Genomic DNA, 25,925 nt, shown 5'->3' with positions numbered 1-25,925 from the left:
ATAAGAAGATAAATAATGGTTTATCTCTTCACGTGTGTCCAACAGCCTTTTATAAACCTGTGCTGACAAACTGGCCCATCTTCATGACAACAGCTGTGCAACATCGCTTCCTAATTTCTGACGATGGTGATGAACACAGTCATTGAAGAAAATAGTTACTGGATACTTACTTGATACTGGGCACTATGCTAAGAATCTTGCTTCTCATCTTTTGATGTAGGTCTTCTATGTGTCCCCATTTTACAGATGAGGAGACAGAGATCAAGAAACTTAACTAATTTCCCAAAGCTCACTCAGTCAAGTAAATGTGGGAACTGTAATTTGTTCCTGTATTTTTTTTAACCATGATTTTTTGTGTATGAGATTGCTGTGAAAGTCTATTTAAATGTATTTTTTAAGTCATGATTTGAAAACTCAGATTTGCAAATTAAAAACACTATAAGTGTTTTAAGAAACCATTAAAGCACTGTCCTTCTCCCGAAGTTTGCCCAAACTCGCGTCCATTGAGCCAGTGATGCTATCCAACCACCTCATCCTCTGTTGTCCCCTTCTCATTTTGCCTTCGATCTTTCCCAGCATCAGGGTCTTTTCTAGTGAGTCAGCCCTTCGCATCAGGTGTCCAAAGATTTGGAACCTCTAGAAAGTATTCCAGCCTCTCGAAGCCTCTCGAATTCCTAGACTTATGGTCCCATTCCCCTGTTTTTCAAAGTCGTCTTTGGCAGAGTGGGTTTCTGTCACACTGAATTTCTCTGACTCCCTTGTCCCCGCTATTTCACTCACAAGGACTTCTGGGACTACTCTGGGCTCAGCCAGAAAAATTGACAAAAATTGCCTCATCTCAAGATCCTTATTTATACAGAGAAATGCATGGGTCCTAAATCTGTATAACAGAATGAATTCTGGTAGAGGTTTGTAGCCATAAAACCAACAGGCCAATCAGGATACAGTACATTTCTATGACCACAGACTCCTTTTTTTCTTTTTCCAGTCAATCTTCACTCTCTTCATAGGCAACTACTGTTTTCCTTTGATTAGTTCTGTCTGTTGATAAACGTCACAGAAATTGACTCTTTTGTGTCTGGCTTCTTTCACTTAGTATCAGTTCAGTTCAGTCCCTCAGTCCTGTCCGACTCTTTGCGACCCCATGAACTGCAGCAGGGCCAGGCCTCCCTGTCCATCACTAACTCCCGGAGTCCACCCAAACCCATGTCCATTGAGTTGGTGATGCCATCCAACCATCTCATCCTCTGTCGCCCCCTTCTCCTCCTGCCTTCAATCTTTCCCAGCATCAGGGTCTTTACATCAGGTGACCAAAGTATTGGAGTTTCAGCTTCAACATCAGTCCTACCAATAAACACCCAGAACTGAACTCCTTTAGGATGGACTGGTTGGATCTCCTTGCAGTCCAAGGGACTCTAGAGAGTCTTCTCCAACACCACAGTTTAAAAGCATCAATTCTTCAGCACTCAGCCTTTTTATAGTCCTACTCTCACTTCCATAGATGACCACTGGTAAAACCATAGCCTTGACTAGATACACCTTTGTTGACAAAGTAATATCTCTGCTTTTGAATATGCTATCTAGGTTGGTCATAACTTTCCTTCCAAGGAGTAAGCATCTTTTAATTTCATGGCTGCAGTCACCATCTGCAGTGATTTTGGTCACTGATTTCAAAAATAAAGTCAGCCACTGTTTCCACCGTTTCCCCATCTATTTACCATGAAGTGATGGGACTGGATGCCATGATCCTATGTTTTCTGAAGGCTGAGCTTTAAGCCAATTTTTTCACTCTCCTCTTTCACTTTCATCAAGAGGCTCTTTAGTTCTTCACTTTCTGGCATAAGAGTGGTGTCATCTGCATATTTGAGGTGATTGATATTTCTCCCAGCAGTCTTGATTCCAGCTTGTGCTTCCTCCAGTCCAGCATTTCTCATGATGTACTCTGCATATAAGTTAAATAAGCAGGGTGAAAATATACAGCCTTGATGTACTCCTTTTCCCATTTGGAACCAGTCTGTTGTTCCATATCCAGTTCTAACTGTTGCCTCCTGACCTGCATACAGGTTTCTCAAGGGGCAGGTCAGGTGGTCTGGTATTCCCAACTCTTGAAGAATTTTCCGCAGTTTATTGTGATTCACACAGTCAAAGGCTTTGGCATAGTCAATAAATCAGAAATAAGATGTTTTTTTTTTGGAACTCTCTTGCTTTTTCGATGCCAGCAGATGTTGGCAATTTGATCTCTGGTTCCTCTGCTTTTTCTAAAACCAGCTTGAACATTTTTCAAATTCATTCATGCTGTGTGAGTCAGTGGTTCATTCTGTCTTATTGCCAAGTTTATTCCATTGCAAACATTTGCAAACATTCCATCTAACATTTTATTTGAATTTTTTAAAAGTCTTCATTGAATTGTTAAAATATTGCTTCTGTTTTATGTTTTGGTATTTTGGCCAAGAGATGTGTGGGTCTTAACTTCCTGACCAGGGATCGAATTTGTACCCCCCGCATTGGTACAGGCGAAGCCTTAATCACTGGTCTGCCAGGGAAGTCCCAAAATATTCGATATTTTAAAATCCATTCTTCTGGTGATGGACACGTGGCTTGGTTCCAGTTTGGGGCTTTGAATGAATAAATAAAGTTATCGTAAAACCCTCACTTAATCACATCTGAGACTTTTCATGCACAACGTCCTCCCAGGACCCAGCCATTAGGACACGCACGTCTCTGTTGTTGTTCAGTGGCTCCCTCGTGTCCGACTCTGAGACCCCAAGGACTGCAGCACACCAGGCTTCCCTGTCATTCACCATCTCCTGGAGCTTGCTCAGACTCATGTCCATTGAGTTGGTGATGCCATCCAACCATCTCATCCTCTGCTGCCCCCTTCTTTTCCTGCCCTCAATCTTTTCCATCATCAGGGTCTTTTCCAATGAGTTGGCTCTTTGCATCAGGTGGCAAAGTATTCAGCTTCAGCATCAGTCCTTCCAATGAATACTCAGGGTTGATTTCCTTTAGGATTTACTGGTTTGATCTCTTTGCGGTCCAAGGGACTCTTAAGAGTCTTCTCCAGCATCTCTGGGGTGACACTATTCTGCCTCCATCCCTAATCTGCCTACTCTGTCTACTGGACCATCCACCCCTCACCCTTGCTGAAGGCTTAGTCTCCTAATCACCTTATTTCTGCCATGCGGCTTTAAGCAACTTCGTTTATACTCAGCCTCTTTAGCTTCGTCCTGGCCCAGGCTCTGACACCCTCACCCTATTTTAGTGACCAACCTCTTACGTCTTTCCTGGTAATCACATCCTCCACTTTATACTCCAGCTTGGTGCCTGGATCCTGGCATGATGTTTCTGTGTCCCAGTCCCTGCCTGGGATCTCAATCCCTTTAGAACTAAAGGACAGTCTTGCTTACCCCAACCTCCAGAAAAATGGTCCTGGCCCATGCTCTGGGCCTCACTGGCTGGGTTCCTGCCACGTGGCTGTCTGTCCTCACAGGAAAACATCTGCCAGGCTATGCTTCTTCTTCTTGTCTGTGATCATACTTTTCTGAGACTGGCTCCTGCACCATGCCCAGCCATTAGACCCGGATCATCTTCTCTAGCCATTCAGTCTAGCCCAGGGTGTCTCAAATGTTGTTGCATGTTGCGCTCACCTGGAGAGCCTTAAAATATCTTAATGTCCAGACTCCTCCCCATACCAACTGAATCTGAATCTCGGGGGATAGAAACGAACAATAGTATCTTTTCAAACTTCTCCATCGATTCCAATGTGCAGGCAAGATCAAGGACAAGCAAGCCAGGAACTTCTGTTCAAGGTGCACTCTGCCTACCAGCAGCATGAGCATCACCTAGGAGCTTGTTGGAGGTACAGAAATTCAGCTTCCAACCACAGCCCTACTGCACTGGAATCAGTATTTTAACATGATCCCTCAAGTGGTTTTGAAAGCTCTGATCTGGCCCATCCCTCTCTGCCTGAACTCTTGTTTCTGAAAATGTTCATAATCAAGCTGGGTTTTCTCTTCTTTTAATTGAAAAATATAGTCATATTATAGAAAAATTGAAATAATAATTCATCTTTCTTGAGCATTTACCGTAAGCTAGGCAGAGTGCTGGTGACTGACAGACATTGGCTCATTGAATCCTTATGAATAAGTTTCTCAGCAAAACCTTCCCAAACTGCCAGATCAGGGCTTGTTCTTGAATTCCTTATCTCAGTGACCCTTTAATTAAATTTATAATTTTAGGTTACATTTTTTCCTGCCTTAACTGCCAGACAATGTTCCACAGAGATGAGAACCTGTCTTGTTGAAAGGAGAAGCCATAGAACCTGATACCTAACAGGGACTAAAAAATATTTGTTGAATGCATGAAGTTGGAACTATTATTATTTCTACGTTACAGATGAGGAAACTTGCCCAAGATATCATTTCTAGAAAATGAGGGGGAAGAATGGGAGCCATCTATGAGGCTGGCCCAAGTTCTTTATCATACGAACAACAACCGCCCCTCCCCCCCCACCACCACCCCTTTCACTCTTATCAGCTGAACACAACTATTTTCTTCTGCATCCTGCTTTCAAGTATCTTGTTTATATATGTGTTTATTTTATATAATTACAACCAGGACTCCCATGTTAACTGGAATTTTGCTTTTATTACTTTCAGTGTTTTTTGGTAACTTCTAAGTCTCCTACTGTAAAAATGGGTACCTAACAGCTTGATGACTGCAGCCATGAAATTAAAAGACACTTACTCCTTGGAAGAAAAGTTAGGACCAACCTAGATAGCATATTCAGAAGCAGAGACATTACTTTGCCAACAAAGGTCTGTCTAGTCGAGGCTATGATTTTTCCAGTGGTCATGTATGGATGTGAGAGTTGGACTGTGAAGAAGGCTGAGCGCCAAAGAATTGACGCTTTTGAACTGTGGTGTTGGAGAAAACGCTTGAGAGTCCCTTGGACTGCAAGGAGATCCAACCAGTCCATTCTGAAGGAGATCAGTCCTGGGATTTCTTTGGAGGGAATGATGCTGAAGCTGAAACTCCAGTACTTTGGCTACCTCATGCTAAGAGTTGACTCAGTGGAAAAGACTCTGATGCTGGGAGGGATTGGGGGCAGGAGGAGAAGGGACGACAGAGGATGAGATGGCTGGATGGCATCACTGACTCGATGGACGTGAGTCTGAGTGAACTCCGGGAGTTGGTGATGGACAGGGAGGCCTAGCGTGCTGAGATTCATGGGGTCGCAAAGAGTCGGACACGACTGAGCGACTGAACTGAACTGAACTGAACAGCTTTTCATGTCATTTACTATAAATTATTGACCAATTAACTCTTGCTTAGCATTTAGGCATTTTTGTTGCTCATTATTTACAGGTGACATTGGAGGCAGCATCTTTGTGTGCCTTGTTGAGCTGAATTTCTGCTTTCTCACAAACCATGAACATTCTTACATCATTTTCACCTTAAACAGGCCACTCTTGACCTTCCATGGTGCTGTAGCTAATTTAGATATTTCCAAGCCTGCTGAGCCTCTTGATGAAAGTGGCTAAAGAGGCTAAAGAACCTCTTGATGAAACTGAAAGAGGAGAGTGAAAAAGTTGGCTTAAAACTCAACATTCAGAAAACTAAGATCATGGCATCTGGTCCCATCACTTCATGGCAAATAGATGGGGAAACAATGGAAACAGTGACAGACTTCGCTTTTTTGGGCTCCAAGATCACTGTAGATGGTATTGCAGCTATGAAATTAAAAGACGCTTGCTCCTTGGAAGAAAAGCTACAACCAACCTAGACAGCATATTAAAAAGCAGACATTACTTTGCCAACAAAGGTCCATCTAGTCAAAGCTATGGTTTTTCCAGTAGTCATGTATGGATGTGAGAGTTGGACTGTGAAGAAAGCTGAGCGCCAAAGAATTGATGCTTTTAAACTGTGGTGTTGGAGGAGACTCTTGAGAGTCCCTTGGACTGCAAGGAGATCCAACCAGTCCATCCTAAAGGAAATCAGTCCTGAATATTCATTGGAAGGACTGATGCTAAAGCTGAAACTCCAATACTTTGGCCACTCGATGAGAAGAACTAGAAAAGACGCTGATGCTGGGAAAGATTGAGGGCAGGAGGAGAAGGGGAGGATAGAGGATGAGATGGCTGGATGGCATCACCGACTCGATGGACATGACTTTGAGCAAGCTCTGGGAGTTGGTGATGGACAGGGAAGCCTGGCGCACTGCAGTCCATGGTGTCGCAAAGAGTTGGGCTTGACTGAGCAACTGAACTGAACTGAAGCTTGCTGAAGAATGGCAAAACTGGTAGTGAAGGGGAATTGTGACATTTTTTCTATTCAAACTTACCCAAGCTTGTTCATTACAGTGGCTTCTGAAATTCTTCTTTCACTGAAATCTTCTGCTTAATTTTGAGCAAGGACAAATTGGGCCAACTTGGTGACTTTGGACACTTCCTATTCACTCCTCCATGTGCTGACCCTTTGTTTCTCTAAATCAGGAGCCTGAGTTCCCTGTCTGTAGTTCAAAGATAGGGTCTGAAGTCCAGACAGAACTTCTAGGTACCCAGGATATGGGGGTACAGACGTGATTCTGCTGTTGCCTTTCAGTTCATCTTCCAGGGTCTCAGTGCAGGAATCAGAGAACTCTGGACCAGAAATCAGCTCTGAGGCTGGCTCTACACCAGACATTTGCTGTTATTGAGACCTTAACCTCCTGAATTCATTTCCTCACCTCTTCACACAGGGTTAACTAACTGCTGCCTTTCAGAATTGGGAAGATCACAACAGCTAATCAGCACGGATGCTCTTAAGACTCAAAAAGATGTGTCCGCCCATGTATAATGTGCACGCCAAGTTATTTTGGTGCACAAATACTTATAATTCTATCTTTTAATATCAAATGCTTAATACTTGATCAGTTGCTAAACACTGAAGTTAATCACTGATTTGTTACTTAAATACTTAACTTTACTACTTCAATGCTTTAATAGTTAGGAATCTCTGTTTTAAATTTAGTACTGTGATGACTACCTTCTCATCCAACTATATTGCATCCTTTATAAAGGGCCAAATTCTATCCTCTTGTTCTGTATTTCTATGCTTAAAAGTAATAATAATTGCTAATATTACAATGATATTTTATTCATTAAACGTTGAAGGAAATGTCTTGAGAAAAACTAGAATTGGTAAGATTGTTGAAATATAACTATCTCCCTATCAGGCAAAAAAAGGAAAAAGACATTTATGAGAGCGTGGACCTTAATAAGTCACTTACTTTATCTCGCCTGTTTACATTGTGAGAAAGCAAGATCTACAAAGTGTTATGAATACTTTCAATAGAAAAAAAAATCAGAGGAAATTAAAAATTCTTTAACAGGGACCAGATGTATTTTTAAAAAAAGAACAAATGGGTTGAGATATCCTATTAAGACTGAACTCCCTTCTCCCCGCTCCCCCATAAGATCTTCTCGAGCTGTAAGGGTATGCGAATGATAATAATGATAATAATTAAATCCAAGCGACCTTTCTTGTCTTAGACAAAGTGGGAAGCGAATTACTACTCCTTTTTAGAAAAGGCTTCACAAAACCCTCTGCCAACAGCAGAGGGGGTAAGCTGGTAGTTACGAGCTCCAGTCCCTTCCTGGGAGGCCCAGGCCACCCCTTGGGGGCCAGAGATGCGGGTCGGTGAGCCAGGGGTCCCATCCTGGGGGCTAGCCCGACCCCCCGCCCCGCGTGCGGCGGTCTCCGTGGCGGCTGCTCGGGGGTCCCGGCTCCGGGCTCGGCCGCACGGCCCCCGCGGGGCGGTAAGGGTCAGCAGGGTGAATGCTTTCTCGGAATCTACCGCCCAGGCCGGCAGATCTGCCCTAACCCCCGCTCCTCCTCCAGTCACTTTCTCCGTCTGCCCCCCCAACGCGGAGCCCGCGGCGGAGGGGCGACCCTCACCCCCGAGTTGGGGATGGCTCAGGCTGTTCCCCCTCGTGCGAGAGAGGGGACCTATGGCGGCGGCGGGGGGGAGCCTTTAGGGAGAGAGAATCTATGTGGGGAGGGGTCTCGGGGGGAGGGGTCTCGGGTCGGGGGAGGTCTCCGCTGGGAGGGGTCTCCGGGGAGGGGGGAGGGTCTCCCGCGCGGGCTGCGGGCGGTGGGCGGGGCCGGGCGCCGCGGAGGTCGGCGGGGGTGTGTCCGAGGGGCGGCGGGCAGCGCAGTCTCGCCCTCGGCTGAGTCCCCGCGCGCGATCGCCGCTTACACCCCGGACCTACCCGAGCTCGGCGGCGAGATGCGTGACGGCGGCGCGGGGCTGGCGCTCCTGGCCTCGCTGCTCTGGGTCTCCGCCCAGGGCCAGCAGAGAGGTGAGCCCGGGTCGCGTCTGGGTCCCCAGGCGGCGGGGGGCTGCGGGACAAAGCCCCACTCCTGGCCGCGCCGAGGTCGGTGCGCACATCCGCCTTCACCCCCGGCCAGGGATCCGATACGTGGGTCTCCAGCGCGGCCCCTGGAAAGGTCGCCGGGCAGGCGGGAAAGGGGTGGGGGCTCACTCCAGACGGATGCGGCCCCCTCCTCGGCGCCTCGGGCTCTGAGTCCCCGGGTCTGCCTTGGCGACACGGGGGCCCCAGTGGAGAGCCGCGCGGGCCTGGCTGCCTGTCCGGGCCGCTGTGGGCAGGAGGGCGGGGAATGAATGGGAAAAGCGTCCGCGGAGCACGCTTACCGTCTGGCGGCAGAAAGCCGGTGGTCCGAGGCCCGGCAAAGCGGGGTCCCCGGGCCACTCATGGAGGGTGGGCGCGCGGGAAGCGCACGGGGAGGCGCAGGCTTGGAGATCCGCTGCAGGCGCCCCCCAGCCACGCTGGGTGCAGGCCCCGAGGTGGCCGAACCGGCCGTTCCGCGCCCAGAGTAGACCACGGTCACTTAAGGGTGAGGGAGCGCGGGCTCGGATGCCTGGCAACCTCGCGGGGCAGGGTTGGCCAAGAACGGAGATCCGCGGCCAACTTTCAAAGCGTCTGTCACTGCTCGGGAGAACGAGAAGCCCTCCTCCCCTTTCTGCGGACACTCGTGTCCCGCTCTCCCCAGAGACTAAGCCTTCAGGGCGCCGCTTGTTGGCTAGGAGGTCACGAATATTTCTTGAAAACGTCTATGCATGCAACCCGTGACCCCCGGCACACTCCCAAAGATACACGTGTTATTCAAAACGCAGGAAGGAACAGGTCAAAAGTAGGGAGGCGGAGCGCACAGCACCCGCGTGGGAAAGATGCGTGTTTGGCCTCGTGCCCAGCTGTGCGCCCTGCAGCCAAGGGACCGTCCCTTTCCCGGGCGCATTCGCAGGCGACGCGCTGGACCGGAGCGGGCGACCGGGCTTTGAATGGCTGCGCGTCCTCTCCGCGCGCGGCCGGGCAGGGATGCAGGGAATTTGCATAGTTAGCCTGCAAAGAAAGGGGCCGGCCTTGCGGGAGAGCGGGCTGCGACTCTGCAAGCTGAACGCCTTTCTCTCGCATTGCTGACAGTGAAAAGCCTGGTTTCCCACAGGCTGGAGAGGGAGCAGCTGGACTCAGCTTTATTGTTCTAAGAATTGAAAGTCCTGGTCTAGGGAGATGCCCGGAATGTTTTCCGCGCCCCTCTGGGCGCAGCACTTGGCCTTGGCGGCTGTGAATGGTGTTTGGAGAAAGTGGGACCCGGTGGGGCTTTCCTGCTTTAAGATGGTACGGAAAACCACCCACAGCGGGAGGGCCTTTGAATCTGTCACACTGCCTTCCAGATTTGCAACCCCCCACCCCATCAACCATCACCCTCTTTACAGACTCCTTTGAGGGAGTTTGACTTTTTAAAATGCAATTTGGGGTCCCATGTATATAGCATGAATGACCAGTGAAATAGTATTATTAGCTCATAATACAATAATAAAATAATTCGGACCAGCATCATCAGTGAGCTAGTTATCTGGTACTCATACATATATATATTTAGAACAATTATCTGTTAGCTTTTAGATTATTAGGAATTCTTATTTTTAATATGGATGATTTTTAAAGTCTTTTTTGAATTTGTTACAACATTGCTTCTGTTTTATGTTTTGGTTTTTTGGCCAAGAGGCATGTGGGATCTTAGTTCCCCAACCAGGGCTGGAACCCACAGCCCCTGCATTGGAAGGCAAAGTCTTAACCACTAGACCACCAGGGAAGTCCCTTATTAAGAATCCTTTATCATTTCACAGTCTCTCTGGATTACTGTTACTTCTCTGGTGGCTCAGTGGTTAAGAATCCCCTGACAATGCAGAAGACAGAGGGTTCGATCCCTGGGTTGGGAGAATACCCTGGAGGAGGGGATGGCAACCCACTCCAGTATTCTTGCCTGGGAAATTTCATGGACAGAGGTGCTGGCAGGCTACAGTCCATGGGGGTCCAAAGAGTTGAACGCAACTGAGCGCTCAGGCACACACTGAACTACTGTACACCTCATGATTTGTGGCCCAATAACTCAGTTTCTTTGAGATACAACTTGTGTAAAGTGAGCTATTCCTAGAAGTGCAAAATACTAGGTGGTACCTTTCTAACAATAATGTTGTGTGAAGTCCACAGCTGGCAATTACATGGAATTACAGTTGCTTCACAGGTTAGTTCATCAAATCTTGTTTTGAACTGTTTTTCTTTTCTAAGTAAAAGTAGACAATTCCAAGGATAAAGGAAAAACTCTCTTCTATGACTAGAGGAAATTTACTTCATTCTCATAAAGGATGTAGTATTCAAATTGAGCATAAATGTGCTGCCCAGCAAAGCGCGTGCCCGAATGGCTTTTAAAGGTGCATTTTTCATCCCTGTAACTGTATTCCCCAAGTAAGGGCCAAGGAAAAAAAAAAAAACCAAACTAATTTTAGCAGTTGGAAACAAGGTTTGTGTAATGAAAACATCACTGCCTACCTCCTACATATCCCAAACTTTGGCCCATTCCTTTTCTCTCTTCCACTTTTCCAGACGTTAAATATAGAGCGGACATCTGTAGTTAATATAGCATGATGGAGAATTCAAATGCAACAAGGATAGGAAATAAACACATGCTGTTCCTTGGTTCTTTGTGCCACTCTTAGAATCACCAGTATCGTAACATGTTTACATTACCACTTATTTCAAGGTAAACATCTTTGAGACACAATTCTACAATTTTAGAATAACTCTTTCATAAAGTTCTGTAAGTACTCATTATCATCTACAGTAGGTTTTATGGGGGAAATAACAAGATATGCCTTTAAGCTTTAGATGTTTTACTCTTTGGCTTTATGAGCTGTGGGAACTTGGGCAAGTTACTTAACCTCCCTGTGCTTTGGTTTTGCTGTCTGTAAATGGGAGTGGTCATGGTGCCTCCTTGGAAAGACTGTTCATAATGGAATGAACAGTGCTTAGAACAATGCCTAACCCTGGGGGTAGCCCTCAATTAACACCATCTAAGCATCATTATTACTCTTTTGGGCATGACTACATGCAAATATAGAATATCACTTCCCCGCTATAGTCTCAAATTTAGAGTCTGGTTTTGGAGTCAACTTGAATTCAAACGCCAGCCCCGTTGCTTTGATGAGCCATGAGGGTGATTAAGTTTCTCAGTCTGCGAGATGGAGAGGACTGATGTGGTGCAGTAACACAGGAGAGTGCTGGCCCAGCGTCGGGTGTGTCAGCAGCCCGGGCGTGTGGTCCATGGCGATGGTCTACCTGTGGCACCCGCACTGCACCCTCCCCAGCCTGGATCCACCTTCACTTGGGCGCTAAGACCTATTGACTTGACTTCCTGAAAACCTGTGCAATCCATCTCCGTTATTTTGTCTCCACTGCTGACGAGGCTCAGGAGCTGTTTGTCTCTCCCATGAAATGTTGTGATGGTTCCCTCACTGGGTCTCCCTCCTCCCCTGCTCTCCCTCCTCAGCACCATCACCATCATGATTTTTCTAGAAACACCGCCCTATCGGCTAGGACTAACGCCTCCCAAACTCCTCATTAATGCACACACAAAAATGACATTGGAGCATCCGATGGGACCAAAGGAGGAGTCTGGGATCCACTGGCCCAGAGCTCAGGGGCGTTACCTGGGACCTCCGTGCCCCTGTTCATAGTGACATGGGATGTTCAGTGCTGGACAGGCCTCCCATTTGGGGCCTAAGCCCTGCAGAAACCTTCCTGATCCTGTCATCACTGAAGTATTTATGACATGCCCTTCCCTGGACTGCTGGTGCTCTGGCCACTCATTGCTATTGTTGTCCTTATCTTGGTGGCTAAGCCAGTAGCTTGGTGATCGGTCTCACCCCCCTGACCTGAACTTCTTGAGGATGGGGGCTGTTTTATTCCCATCTTCATGTCTGTCCATTGCGAGTGTGCTCAGTTGCTCAGTCATGTCTGACTCTTTGTGACCCCATAGACTGGCCCGCCAGGCTCCTCTGTCCATGGAAGTTTCTAGGCAAGAATACTGGAGTGGGTTGCCATTTACATTACTGTGCTAGTGTTCCTGGTGGTTACTAGCCACCTGTCTTGTTGAGTCACATTGACATTAATATCTTTATTTATGAATCAAGTAATTTCAAAAAATAATTTAGAATAGGTAATCCATGGTCGTGGTACAACATTAAAAAAAACAAAAACAAAACCCAAAAGGTGTATAGAAAAAGGTTAAGTCACCTACTTTTGAGGAAACTACTATTTTTAGTTTCTTGAATGTCTTTCCTTAGATGTCTTTTCATGTAACTCTTAAAAGCGAGCTACTTCATAAAACCTACTTCCTCCTGAGCATTTCCTAATAGTGTAAGGAAGGTATGGATTATTTTCTGACAAAACAGGAGACACTCTTCCCATCTCCACCTCCACTGCCCTCCCTCTGTCCTACTTCTTCAGTATCCCCACTGCTGGATGCTAAATGCATCACTAATACACATATACACCTGTCAACTTTTCACTTTCCAACTATCCCTTTCAACGTGGCCTTTGACAGAAGGTATTAGAGCCTTGTTTCCTAGATCTTTTGGATTTAAAAACTATAGCTCATTGACACTGCAGTCCTTCTGAAAGTATTGCTCACCGTAGCCTTCATGGGCTATTCCTGGAGCCATAAATAAGTTTTAAAAATAAATTTAGATGATTTGTGATGTTAAGTCTGCGAAGAATACTATTAGAAGTTATGGATAGTACGTTTATTTTTCTAAAAACTTTGGTTTATTGCTGGAACATCTATGGTAGACACAGGAAAAGTTAATTTTTAAAAATACTTCCCGCACCCTGAAAACGAAGCTAAGTGGAGATAACTAGAGAGAACTCCTGCTCGAAGATCTGAGCTGAAGTTGTTAGTGATATTCCTCAGAAATGTTAAGGTGAACAAGATAAGCCATAGTTTCTCTAGCAGGGTGTATGTAGCCTACTTACATGCTTGCAAATAATTCTTTTACTTTTTTTATTGCTAAAATACTAACGTGTATCCATGCACAGTTGAGTAAATAAATACATTTGAAAATTAATCGGGGGGGGGCGGGAAACTCCCTTATTGAAGTAATTTAGGTAAGGTCGCGCACTTGGGTTCTGTTGGGACATGCCTGCCAGGGAGCTGATTCAGTGTAAAATGCCACACTCAGGCTAGGTTCACTGCATCTCACGTCTTCCATACTGAGGGTGACAGCCAGCGCCCAGAGTAACCATTTCGCGGCACAGACCCTTCCCCTGAGAGTCTTTGTTTTCTCAAGGCTGGATGGTGAGAGCTTTCTTTGGAACAGCTTGTTCCCATTTTGTGTCTTGCTTGGAGGCAGAAGATAAACAATAGGAGCAGTGAGATTCCAGACCAGCGTGGTGGATAGCTTTCTGCCTAGGTGAGCATTTACTTCAGAGGTTAATCCAGAAAAGATGCCGTGGAGACACATCAGATCCTATTTTCAGCGAGTGTGTGCATTTTTTTCCCCCTTTTTTGATTCAACCATCTGAAGCCTGAATCTCTTCATTCCTGAACTTATCTTTGAAGTCTGATCTGGCCCAGCGGGCAGTGTGACTGCAGTTCTTGTGCCAGAGAGCCTCCTGTCTTGCTGGTGGGAACGTCAGAGTTAGCTCCAGAAGTGTTTCTGGGAAGTGCCCATCTTTTCCCATTCCCTGAAAGATTTCCTGCATTTTGTTTCATTGTTCTGTAACTTCCTGCCAGAGCCTCAGGAAACTCTACAACGTTCAAGAAGATGCTTAAGTTGAGCAGATCCTGTTTAGTTAAGAGAGGACGTTTAGAAAGGAGAAGACCTCACCCCAGGACGCTGATTATTGTACATCCTACATTTAAATGTCTTCTAATCTCTTTGTCATGGCAGGATTTTACTCAACAAAAGTGATTATCTTGTTATCTCAGGCCCAGCACATGAATTCTTCCCTGTTCCGAAGACTACTTTTCCTGTTTCTCCCAGTTGATGGCATTCTTTTGGTCGCCTTGGTTTCATCTTCCATTCCTTTCTTTTCTTTTTTCTGTATTCTCCTTATCCACATCGTCTCTCTCTATTTTTGTTTCTTCCTTTAAAAAGGTCCCTGGGGACTTTCCCGGTGGTCCAGTGGTTAAGACTCTGTCTTCCAATGCAGGGGGTGCAGGTTTGATGCCTGATCAGGGAACTGAGGTCCCTAGTGTGTTAGCGTTAGTCACTCAGTCGTGTCTGACTCTTTGCCACCCCGTGGACTGTACCCACCAGAATCCTCTCTCCGTGGGAATCTCCAGGCAAGAATACTGGAGTGGGTTGCCATTCCCTTCTCCAGGGGATCCCCCTGACCCAGGGATCAAACCCAGGCCTTCTGCATTGCAGACAGATTCTTTACCACTGAGCTACCAGGGAACCCTGTAGTGCCTAAGGTGCAGCCAAAAATTGAATACATAAGTGTAAAGGTCCCTGATTTTGTGGCCTTTGTTCCTCTTTATGACACTACAGATGACCACTGGCTGTTAAGATGACTATCACATGAGGGAGGTGGGGCTTCTAATAGGATGGAAACCTTATTCCTGTTTGGATGCCAGAGGTGGAAGGAGTTTTACAATCAGCCTTCAAGATGGGCCTTTTGGGATTCTATTTTATTTTATTTTTTATTTATTTATTTTAATTTTAAAATCTTTAATTCTTACATGTGTTCCCAAACATGAACCCCCCTCTCACCTCCCTCCCCATAACATCTCTGTAAATAGTTGTTTCCAGAACTATTCTCTGCCACTTGACGTACTTCCTGTCCCTGTTGCTCTGTCCAGTGGTGGGCACTCTTTCCCATCCTCAAAATTCCCATTGTCCATCCTTCAGCCCCTTCCTTCTAAATCTCCAGCTCTGGCATTTCTGTCTTTTTCTCCACAATCTAGTTTTTCCAGCTCTTTACACCTCTGCCCTGACTTCGTGGCTATACTTTTGTTCACTCTAGAAGTTTAGAGGTGGGAGAGTTCGAGATATTCTTGACCTTGTGAAATGTCTTTGGGCACTCCACTGCCCTTGTTGTAAGGGAGCTGGCATAAAGTCCTTGATACCTTCTTGGGCTATGGAGTAATGTTTTCTTGTGGGATTGTTGTCATTTCTAGTCAGTTTTTCTCCTTTTCCCCCTGTGTTTGCCCATTCATTTACCTGCTCAGCTTCATGGACTGAACATGTAATGGATCCTCCACCAGCAGGCCCCAAGTCAGGAAGTGTCTTGTGGTCCTTGTTCTCAGTGGCTTTCCTCATTTTGATTCCAAGTGGACATTCTCGATGGAGGAAGTCCAAGTGCATATCTAGAAAGAAATGTTCTCTGTGAGAAATTATGGTGGAGGAATGGTTGGGAGATTCAGGTAGCACCAGTGGAAATAAGTTTCTGTATTTTGCTTGCTTCCAGTCACATAAATTCGTGTTGCAGCCCAGTGGTGGGCAAGGAATGGGGAGGCAGGAGAATTGAGCTCCTGGTGGCTTCCACACCAAACTTCCTATTGGGTGACATCTACTCCTCTAGGCTTCCTTTCTGTCATGGAAACACACAGCTCGCCTGTTTGGTGGCCCCTCTGAGCCCTCACAGAGAGGATACAGCTAATACAGACATTTTCTGTCTGGGCTGCACGTTTGATTTTAATCACATCCGCGTGGAGGCCCCAACCCCAGCGATTACAGCTTCTGTGGTCTCAGGTGAGGATTGGTCATTTGCATTTTTAGGAGATCTTTTCAGTGTTTGGCTTATGACTTCCCTCCTAGCTCCACCAGCAAAATGAGCCATTCTTCCTTCTACATCCCCAACACCCGCCCCCGTCACCCCCCACATACACAACAGACACACTACGCACACATACACCACATAACCTTACATATTCAAGAAGTATTTGTTGAATTTCTAGAATGTTCCACATTCTGGTGGCCAGTGGTCCTCGAATCCCCAGAGCTGTAGTCAAGCAGGCATGAGAAGTACCTGAGGAATCCTACTACCTGTGTGCCTCAGCTCAAATTTGGAGGAATTTTTGTTTCTCAATGCCCACCACCATTGCCCAAGTTACTGCAGTGAAATAATGTCACTGAGAACAGAAAGAGAATGCTGGTTAAAAACGCTGGTTATTTCTACTGCACTGGATTTTCTTTCAGTTTAAAGACAGTGACTACTTTATTGACTTCAGTCTTGTTGGCATTTGTTGACCATCTCTTGGAGTTATATTTTTATAGAGTTTTTATTCAAAAGAACTCTACCTGCCTGCATTTGGAGGATGTTGTTTAAGTGGGAGACAGCTGTTCCCCTCCAGGCTCTTGGGGCTAAGCCAGCCTGGTCTTCTCAGGAACAGAACAAAGGCACACAGAATTTATGTCACAGATGGATGTTTGTTTGATAAAAATCACTTATTGCTGAATGAAAGAATGGCCCATTCTCTCCAGAAATATGAGCAGAACATCTAGTAAGCCTTTAGAGCTTCCTACTTTGTTGGTTTGTTTTAACCATTATAATGGACCAAGTTGAGTTGTACCTCTTTTTCTGTGGTCAAACATTCCCTGAAAATTTGTGCACGAGAGGGTTTTCTGTAAGTGACATGATTTTCAAATTCAGTGTTCAAATAATTTAGAAATAATATTTGAAGGAATTGGCTAGATTTTCAATATATATTTCTGGACTCTGTTGCATTGTGGATCCATGTGTCTATTCCTAAGCTAACTGTCTGGATTCCTCTGGCTTTGTAGTAAGTTTTGAACTAGGGGGTGTAAACCATTCCACACCGTTGACTTTCTCGAAGTTGCTTCGACAGTCCTAGGTCCTTTGCATTCCATTACTGTTAGCTTGTCAATTTCTACAAAAGAGATGGCTAGGATTTTGGTAGGAATTAGAGTGAATCTGTAGATCCATTTGGGGAGAAGTGCTCTCTGATAATATTGAGTTTTCCTGTCTGTGTATAAGAAATATCATCATTCATTTTGATGTGATTTAATTTCTCTCAGAAATGTTTCATAGTTTTCAGTGTATTGGTATTGAATTTCCTTTGCTAATTTTTCTTAAGTGTCTTATTCTTTTTCAGTAAAAAGTCTAGAATGTATGGAGAGCTGATCTGGCCCTTCTCTGATGCCCAGAAGTATTAATATATGTATAAATGAATCACTTTGCTATAGACCTGAATCATTGTAAGTCAAATATACTCAATTAAGAAAAAAGAGAAGTTGTACATAAATGTGGCCTATCTGAGAGTTACCTATTTTTGTGGTCCAGCCTGGGTCTTGATTTCCTCATTGCTAATGGGCAGAAATAGACTAAATTTTCCCTGACTGTATTATCGTAATGAATATATAGGGAAGAATTTTTAAAATGAAAGAAAATTAATATTATTGTTGTTCAGTCGCTAAATCATGTCTGACTCTTTGCGACCCCATGGATTGTAGCACTCCGGGTTTCTCCGTCCTTCACTGTCTCCCAGAGTTTGCTCAAACTCATGTCCTTTGAGTCTGTGATGCCATCCAACCATCCTTGGTTGCCCCCTTCTTCTCCTGCTCTCAATCTTTCCCAGCATCAGGGTCTTTTCCAAGAAATAACTTGAGAAACCTTAAATGTAATCAGACAAGGGGAGGGGGAGAGTGCCCAAGGGCACTGCTGTGTCCTTGACCTTCCCTGCATCTCCCCAGCTGTTTTCCTCACTAGGATGGGAAGACGTCCCCTCCTGAGAATGGCCCTGTTTTGCTAAGATCCTCTCCTCTAGCTTGTCACCTAGACCTGGACTGTCTCCCGGAAGCTCAAGTGCAAGATCCCAGGGTGGTCAGGGGATGTCCTCTGCCATGCTGTCCCCTCTGGCCCGCCCCCTCCTCCTTGCTGTGCAGGGCCTTCCCCAGGCCTCTGTGAAGACAGCGGGTCAGAACATGAGCAGCATCAGGACAGGATGGGCTGAGACGGCTGGATCTCTGTCAGCATTAGGCAGGGAGGGTACATAAACTTCTTTACATTTTAACATCCCTGAAGCCTTTCACTGTGCCTTCAACAGCATTGTTTTCAGTATGGATGAACTCAGCAGGGGCAGCACCACTCAGACCCTGGTTTGCTTTAATAGCTTGCCTGGTTGACGCAAAGGGGACCTTGTTCCTATGTTACATCTTTCAGTTTGGAGGCCTTGACCTTTTTTCCTTCTTTACAATAAGCCCAAAACCTTGGTTTTAACTAAGGCCCCCCAATTCCCTCTAAAAATAGTTTTCCAAGGTCTCCGAGATGTGAATGTAGGACGGGGAACCTAGAGTTCTGGTTAAATAGTGACAGAACACTCTGGAGGAAGCGTGATCTTACTCATCAGTCTGATGAACTTTGTGCCAAGCCTCAGCCAAATTAACCAATCCCGTTGTGTTAGAGCTGGAAACATCCCAAGAGATCATTTTATCTGTTGAAGTCAGAGCAGCAGCCCCAGGGAGATACTGAACCATGAAGAAGCTTAGCCCCAGCCCAGCCCAGCCCTGCAGAATATTTGCATTTGTAACAAGATCTCAGGGTGATTTGATAAAAGTTTGAGAAGTTCTGCTTGAACTCTCTCTCTGCCCAGCTGAGCCCAGAATGAATTTCAAGTATCTCCTGCAGAGCTCAAGGATAAGGATCACAATTGTGGATGCTAAGGGTCATCTATTCATTCCACCTCAGGTCACATTCACTTTTCTCCTAGCGTCATTTTCCTGTTGTGAGTCCTCATCACTGGGAGCTAGAGCACTTTTTCTATCTTGGCCCAGGCTGTGTGGTGCTTGCTGGTAGGGGGTGGGGTTGTGGGGTGGGGGACTGGTTTTGGGGAAATGTGGAAGGTCCTGCACCTCCCCCTGGGAGGCTTGTACTTTTTTAAATTTCAGCCACTGTTAAGATTCCGCTCATTCCAGAGCCCAGTGGGTTCACTTCCCACATGTTTGATGCCCTGTTCTGTCCTTTCCCACATGGGGCTTGGTCATACTCAACAAGGAAGTGCAGGGCACATGGGATGAAGAACCCAAGTGTGTGTCCTCAAGCCCGTATTCTTTGTGTCACTTCTCTTGTGTTTGGAAACAGCTTTGGGGACAAGTACATGCCTTCCTGCTTCCCCCTGAGGATCCGCCTGTTGGGGGGACCTGCCTCTTCTGCTTTTTCTTGCGACATCAGGTCACAGGAGAGTCTGGATCGCTGGCAGAGACAGCCAGCAAGCCGCTGTAACAGGGGGACAGATTAGGAGTCTGCAGCGTGAGAGAGCCAAGGGAGAGGGGCTGAAAGCCAGAGAGAAAAGCCCTTGTTTACAGAAGCTACTGTGGGGCCAAGTGAACGTCATGCTGGGGAATGGAGACTTTGACAAGGGCCTTTTGAGTAATGTAAGGAATAGAATCTGAACTGAAGTTGAGAGAAGAGCCAGTGTGAGGCCAGGAACCAGAGACAGTGACCACCACTACTCTCATATACATCCCTGATTCAGTAACAGCTTTAAAAAAATAAATAAGTAAGAAAAGTGATCACATTAAGTGTATGTATTCCAGGTGGAGCTAGTGGTAAAGAACCTGTCTGCCAGTGCAGAAGATGTAAGAACTGTGGGGTCGATCCCTGGGTCGGGAAGATCTGGTGGAGGAGAGCCTAGTTACCCACTCCAGTATTCTTGCCCAGAGAACCCCTGTGGACAGAGGAGCCTGGCAGCTACGGTCCATATTGTCACAGGGAGTTGGACATGACTAAGGGGGCTTAGCACACACCTTCTGGATAAAGAGGCCGCCCAATCGCTACTAGTACTATTGTTATTTTTCAGTTTACCGTTGAAAAAATAATGGTGCTAGAACTCAGAAAATGCAGTGTTATCAACCCCAGTGAGGTCAACACCAAGATAACATGACTCTGGACTTTTGATTGGGGTGTTTACCCTGGTTATCAAGTCAATTTGTCTATTGTTGGACTCTGGTGGAAGATATGGCAAATGCTTTCGTTGTTTGTAAGCTGTCCCTCTAGGTATGTTCTGGCTTAAGGGGAGCTGTAACCTGGTGGATGCAACCTCCTCGGGGTCATTTTCTGGTGTGAGAGATGGTAACGCATTGGGCGTCTCCACAGCCAAGTGGTTTGACCAGAGGTCCATAGGTGCTCCCGAGGACAGCCCTTGATTGACGCATTCAGGAGGCACATCCAGAACCAGATACGTAATTTTAAGAGAGTTGATGAGAAATGAAAATGTGGGGGGTCCTTGTTTAAATGACGAAAAACTTCCAGACAATTTTGACAGAGCTTTAAACCCAGGGCGACTGCATACCCATGAAGTAGCCTTTGGAACAGAAAGAGAATGCCGAAATTTAAAGCATAAACAAGTGAAATCTATGTGATAGGGCTCAGAAATGGCAGACGAAGAGGAGGAGAATTCTAAGACTGCTAAGACCTTGAAGGGTTTGTGGAAAAGTTGGTGGTCTTTGGAAGCAATGGCTGGTCAGAAAATGTTAAATTAATTGATGTTTTTAGGTATTTAAGCAAATGTATAAACATTGCAGACATGATCAATGATACAAGCAAAATATAACTTCATTTTCATTCTGCAGAGTTGTTCATTTTCCCACTCAAAAGCTGCACTTGTGTTTTGATTTTAAGCTGAATTCACTGACTCAGTGGACACAAATTTGAGCAAACTCCAGGAGATAGTGAAGGACAGGGAAGCCTGGTGTGCTGCAGTCCATGGGGTTGCAAAGAGTCAGACGTGACTTAGCAGCTGAACAACGAAATAAGCTGAATTCCCTCCTGTAAGAATTTGGAAGGAGGGGAAAAGGCAGTGTCTTCCCAGGGTAATAAGAATGATTTGAAATTTAAAAAATAACCACGAATGTTGAGGTGCTTTTGTGCTTTGCCTGTGTGCAATCACAATTTTAATCAAAAAAAGCTTTTTAATTGCTGCCCTTCAATTTCAGTTTTGTGGCAACAAGAGAAAATCTCTTAATGAATGAATTGTAGCTATGGTCTTTTCTACTAAACTTGGGTGTTGAATAAAAACTCAGGGTGTCATCAAACAAAAGCATTAAGGAACCTATGTGGGAGGAGGAGGCAGTCCTGATAAATTGTTATTTTCTACAGACAATATTCGGGCCAAGGTCTGCATGGCTTGTTTATTTTACAGTGAGAAACTCTGCCTTTGTCAAGGACACCTCCAGCCCATCGCCATGGAAATGGACACTGGAAAACGCTTCCAAGGCCTTTTGCCCACCACCCCCTCTGGGTTTTCTGAGATTAGACTTTTTTTTCATCTCCCCATGTGAGAAAAAAAGTTAAGGGTGTTAGATGCCAAACTCCCAGGGGCCGGGATTTGACTTCTTCAAGACCCTGTGAGGTATTTCTCTCTCTCTCCCACCTATTTTTTTCCCCGCTGTGCTGGAAAGGGCCTTAGAATCTCTAAAATATTTTAATACTTTTTGTAACAGCCATCAGTGATTAAATTGTTTGTTGTTTTTCAGTCACTAAGTCTTGTCCGACTCTTTGTGACCCCGTGGACTGCAGCATGCCAGGCTTCCCTGTCCTTCACTATCTCCCAGAGTTTGCTAAAATTCATGTTCATCAAGTCGGTGATACTATCTAACCATCTTATTCTCTGCGCCCTCTTCTCCTTTTGCTTTCATCAGTTTTTCCCAGCAAAAGGGTCTTTTCCAGTGGGTCAGCTCTTCCCACGAGGTAGCCAAAGGATTGGAGCTTCAACATCAGTCCTTCCAATGAATATTCAGGGTTGATTTCCTTTAGGATTAACTGGTTTTATCTCTTTGCTGTCCAAGGGACTGTCAGGAGTCTTCTCCAGCACTACAGTTTGAAAGCATCAATTCTTTGGCACTCAGCCTTCTTTATGGTCCAACTCTCACATCCATACTGACTACTGGAAAAATCATAGCTTTGACTATCTGAACCTTTGCTGTTAAAGTGATGTCTCTGCTTTTGAATACACTGTCCAGGTTTGTTGTAGCTTTTCTTCCAAGGAGCTAGCATCTTTTAATTTCCTGGCTGCAGTTACTGTCTGCAGTGATTTTGGAGCCCAGGAAAATAAAATCAGTTACTGCTTCCACTTTTTCCTTTCTGTTTGCCGTGAAGTGATGGAACCAGACGCCGTAATCTTAGTTTTTTCAATGTTGAATTTTAAGCCAGCTTTTTCAAAATTCTCCTCTTTCTCCTTCATCAAGAGACTCTTTAGTTCCTCTTCACTTTCTACCATTAGAGTGTTATCATCTGTGTATCTGAGGTTATTGATATTTCTTCCAGCCGTCTTGATTCCTGCCTGTGATTCATCCAGCTCTGCATTTCACTTGATGTGCTCCGCACAGAAGTTAAATAAGCAGGGTGACAATATACAGCCTTGTCATACTCCTTTCCTAGTTTTGAACCAGTTAGCTGTCCCACATTCCGTTCTAACTGTTGCTTCTTGACACACATGCAGGTTTCTCAGGAGACAGAGTGTGAAGAAAGAGAGTTAAAAAGCAGAGTCTAGTATCTGTCATACAGAGTGAGGTCAGAGAAAAAATATTGTATGTTAACACATATATGCGGGATCTAGAAGAATGGAACTGATGATTCTATTTGCAGGGCATGAACAGAGACACAGATGTAGAGAATGGACAGGAGGGAGGGGGCGGGGGGAAGAACTGGGAGAGTGGCATTGACATATACCCGCCACCATGTGTAGAATGGCTAGCTAGTGGGACGCTGCTGTCCAGCACAGGGAGCTCAGCTTGGTGCTCTGTGATGCCCTAGAGGGCTTGAGCGGGGCGGTGGGAGGGAGGCTTTAGAGGGAGGGGATATATGTGTGTATATAGCTGACTCACTTTGTCGTACAGCAGAAACCAACACGACATTGTAAAGCAGCTATACTCCAATTTAAAAATAATTTAAAAAAAAACTGCTGGTGAGTGAGAAAGAATTTATTTCATGCTTGATGGGTTTGGCGTTATGAAGTCTTTAGCCACTGGTTAAACATAGGGTGAAAAAATGAATCCATTGTGTGTCCCGAATGAGGGCAAAAGTACGAATCATGGTAACATTAGCTAAAGTAAATAATGTCTCCCGACAAAAGCGTACAGATGTCTCATGCATTAAGTGCACGGCCAGGTGAGGGGAAACCGGGATCCATGTGCCAGCTACAGTCCTCTTTCTGCTGTCGACTTTTATGTGTAAGTCAAACTTTTTTTGTTGGTGGATTCTTGATCCCAATGCCCTTTCTCACCCTTTAGTTTCCTGTTTCTCCTCCTAACTTGAAGCTCATGTTAGTTGTTCTTTATTGAAATACTTCAGTAGTCTTTTGTTAGTGTATTTAGTGCTGGTTTTTTAAAATTAATTTTTATTGGAGCATGGTTGCTTTACAATGTTGGGTTACTTTCTGCTGTACAGCAAAGTGAATCCGCTCTAGGTATGTATGTGGTGTGCTATGCTTAGTCACTCAGTCGTGTCTGACTCTTTGCAACCCCATAGACTATAGCCTGCCAGGCACTTCTGTCCATGGGGATTCTCCAGCAAGAGTACTGGAGTGAATTGCCAAACCCTTCTCCAGGGGGTCTTCCCAACCCAGGGATGGAACCCAGGGATGGAACCCAGGTTTCCCCATTGGAGGCGGATTCTTTACCAGCTGAGCTATCAGGGAAGCCCTGCTGCTGCTAAGTCACTTCAGTCGTGTCCGACTCTGTGCGACCCCATGGACGGCAGCCCACCAGGCTCCCCTGTCCCTGGGATTCTCCAGGCAAGAACACTGGAGTGGGTTGCCATTTCCTTCTCCAATGCATCAAAGTGAAAAGTGAAAGGGAAGTCGCTCAGTCGTGTCTGACTCTTAGTGACCTCATGGACTGCAGCCCACCAGGTTCCTCTATCCATGGGATTTTCCAGGCAGGAGTACTGGAGGGGGGGGTGCCATCGCCTTCTCCGAGGGAAGCCCTGAGGTATATATATATTCCTTCTTTGCTGGATTTCCTTCCCATTTAGGTCACCACAGACCATTGAGTAGAGTTCTCTGAGCTCTGAAATACTGAAGCATTTTGGTAGTCTTTGGAAATATTCAGCAACCTGAGGAATTAAAAAAAATTTTTTTTCAAACATGCTTCCTCCAGTGCAAATTTCCAGCTTTCATCCTCTCACAGCTGTGCTCATAGACAGTGAGGAATAATAATTATTCTAGAACTACGGAATGAGAGCAAATGTAATAATAATTTTTAGTGAACTTTTCCCCTCAAACATGAGCTTATCTGAGAAGAAAGATTTAGTTTTAGTGAAAGGCAAATGCACCACTGCAGATTTTTGAAATTAGTCAGTTCAAGGCGTTTCTACACGATCATGCTAGCGAAGGGGTTTCTCTTTCCTTTGCTTAGGAGTGTCTGTACAATTCCAACCAGAGAAGCACCCATCTGCCAATATAGGAGACACGGGTTCGATCTCTGGGTCGGGAAGATCCCCTGAAGGAGGAAATGGCAACCCTCTCCAGTATTCTTGCCTGGGAAATCCCACAGACAGAGGAGGCTGGCGGGCTTCAGCCCAAGGGGTCACAGAGAGTCGGACGTGACTGAGCAATTGGACACGCACGCAGGTGCTCTAAACCTGGGTAGTGCAAGAACAACCTGTTGTTGGTTCCTACAATTAAGATATTATTCACTGAAATTATGTTGATATTCACGCAGCTTAAACTTCTTTTTCTCAGTGACTCAGAGTGTAGGCTCCTGAGTGGAGAAGCAGGTGCCCTACTGACCCCCCACTCCCTCCATAACTCAAGGCTCTTGCAGGTCAGGGTCCGGGGAGCCCCGAGCAGGAAGTGGGCAGTTCTCTTGATGTCCCGCAGCTGAGGGGGGAGGAGAAAAAGAGAAAGTGAGAACATTTTTAGAGTTAGCTGGTAAAGGATTTGTTGACAGAGAAATGCATTGTTAACTAAGTTCCTATGACCTTTTTTCTTCTCCTCGCTTGGCTGGTCTGTGGGAAGGGAATGGACAGGGCTGATTGTGCTGCAAATCTAAATGCACAGACATGACCCAGCGCCCAGAAAACTCCGTTGCAGCTCTTCAGATGTGACTCCACAGTCACAAACTTACTGTATTTTAAATTGTCAGTTCATGATATACATTCAAACCAGATTACTAGAATACTGTGGTCATAAAGGAAGGAGAAAATTAATATTTACCTCAGTACCCAAACCAATAAGTATCAGCTTCTCCCCCCATGTAAGTAGCATTCCCAAGAATTACGTGTCACTTAAAGAATGAGATCATTTTATTGCATAAAATATGTGTCTTCACTACTGGTTGATAAAAAGAATAAATTGAGAAACTGGATAATTAAACATAAAAGTACATCTGTTTTATTCCTTAAGACTTTTTAATTAACAAATCCCAAAAGCATGTGATAAAAATGACCAACTTTAAGTTAAAAATGAAAAATCATGTTTTATAGCTAGTATACTGTGTATGTCTGTTATGTTTCAAAATTAAGAGTAATATTCTAGAATACAATATTCCAAGACTATTTTCTGTTGAGAAACTTTGATTTGATTAATTTGATTAAGGTCATTCTCCTAGGATAGAACTG

The 25,925-nt window shown here is 45.3% G+C and overlaps 1 protein-coding gene across 1 annotated transcript in view; it reads left to right on the top strand.

The window, feature by feature from the left end:
• Positions 1-8,269: 8,269 nt before the first annotated feature.
• Positions 8,270-25,925, top strand: part of LAMA1 (laminin subunit alpha 1) — a 125,449-nt gene continuing 107,793 nt past the window's right edge. The window contains exon 1 of the mRNA XM_052660378.1: positions 8,270-8,342. Within this exon, the coding sequence (XP_052516338.1) occupies positions 8,270-8,342 (73 nt within the window). The remainder of the gene's footprint in view (positions 8,343-25,925) is intronic.

This window comes from Budorcas taxicolor, chromosome 22 (assembly GCF_023091745.1).
Source record: "Budorcas taxicolor isolate Tak-1 chromosome 22, Takin1.1, whole genome shotgun sequence".
Taxonomy (NCBI): domain Eukaryota; kingdom Metazoa; phylum Chordata; class Mammalia; order Artiodactyla; family Bovidae; genus Budorcas; species Budorcas taxicolor.
Note: the sequence above shows the minus strand (reverse complement) of the source record. Positions and strands in the feature narration are given on the sequence as shown.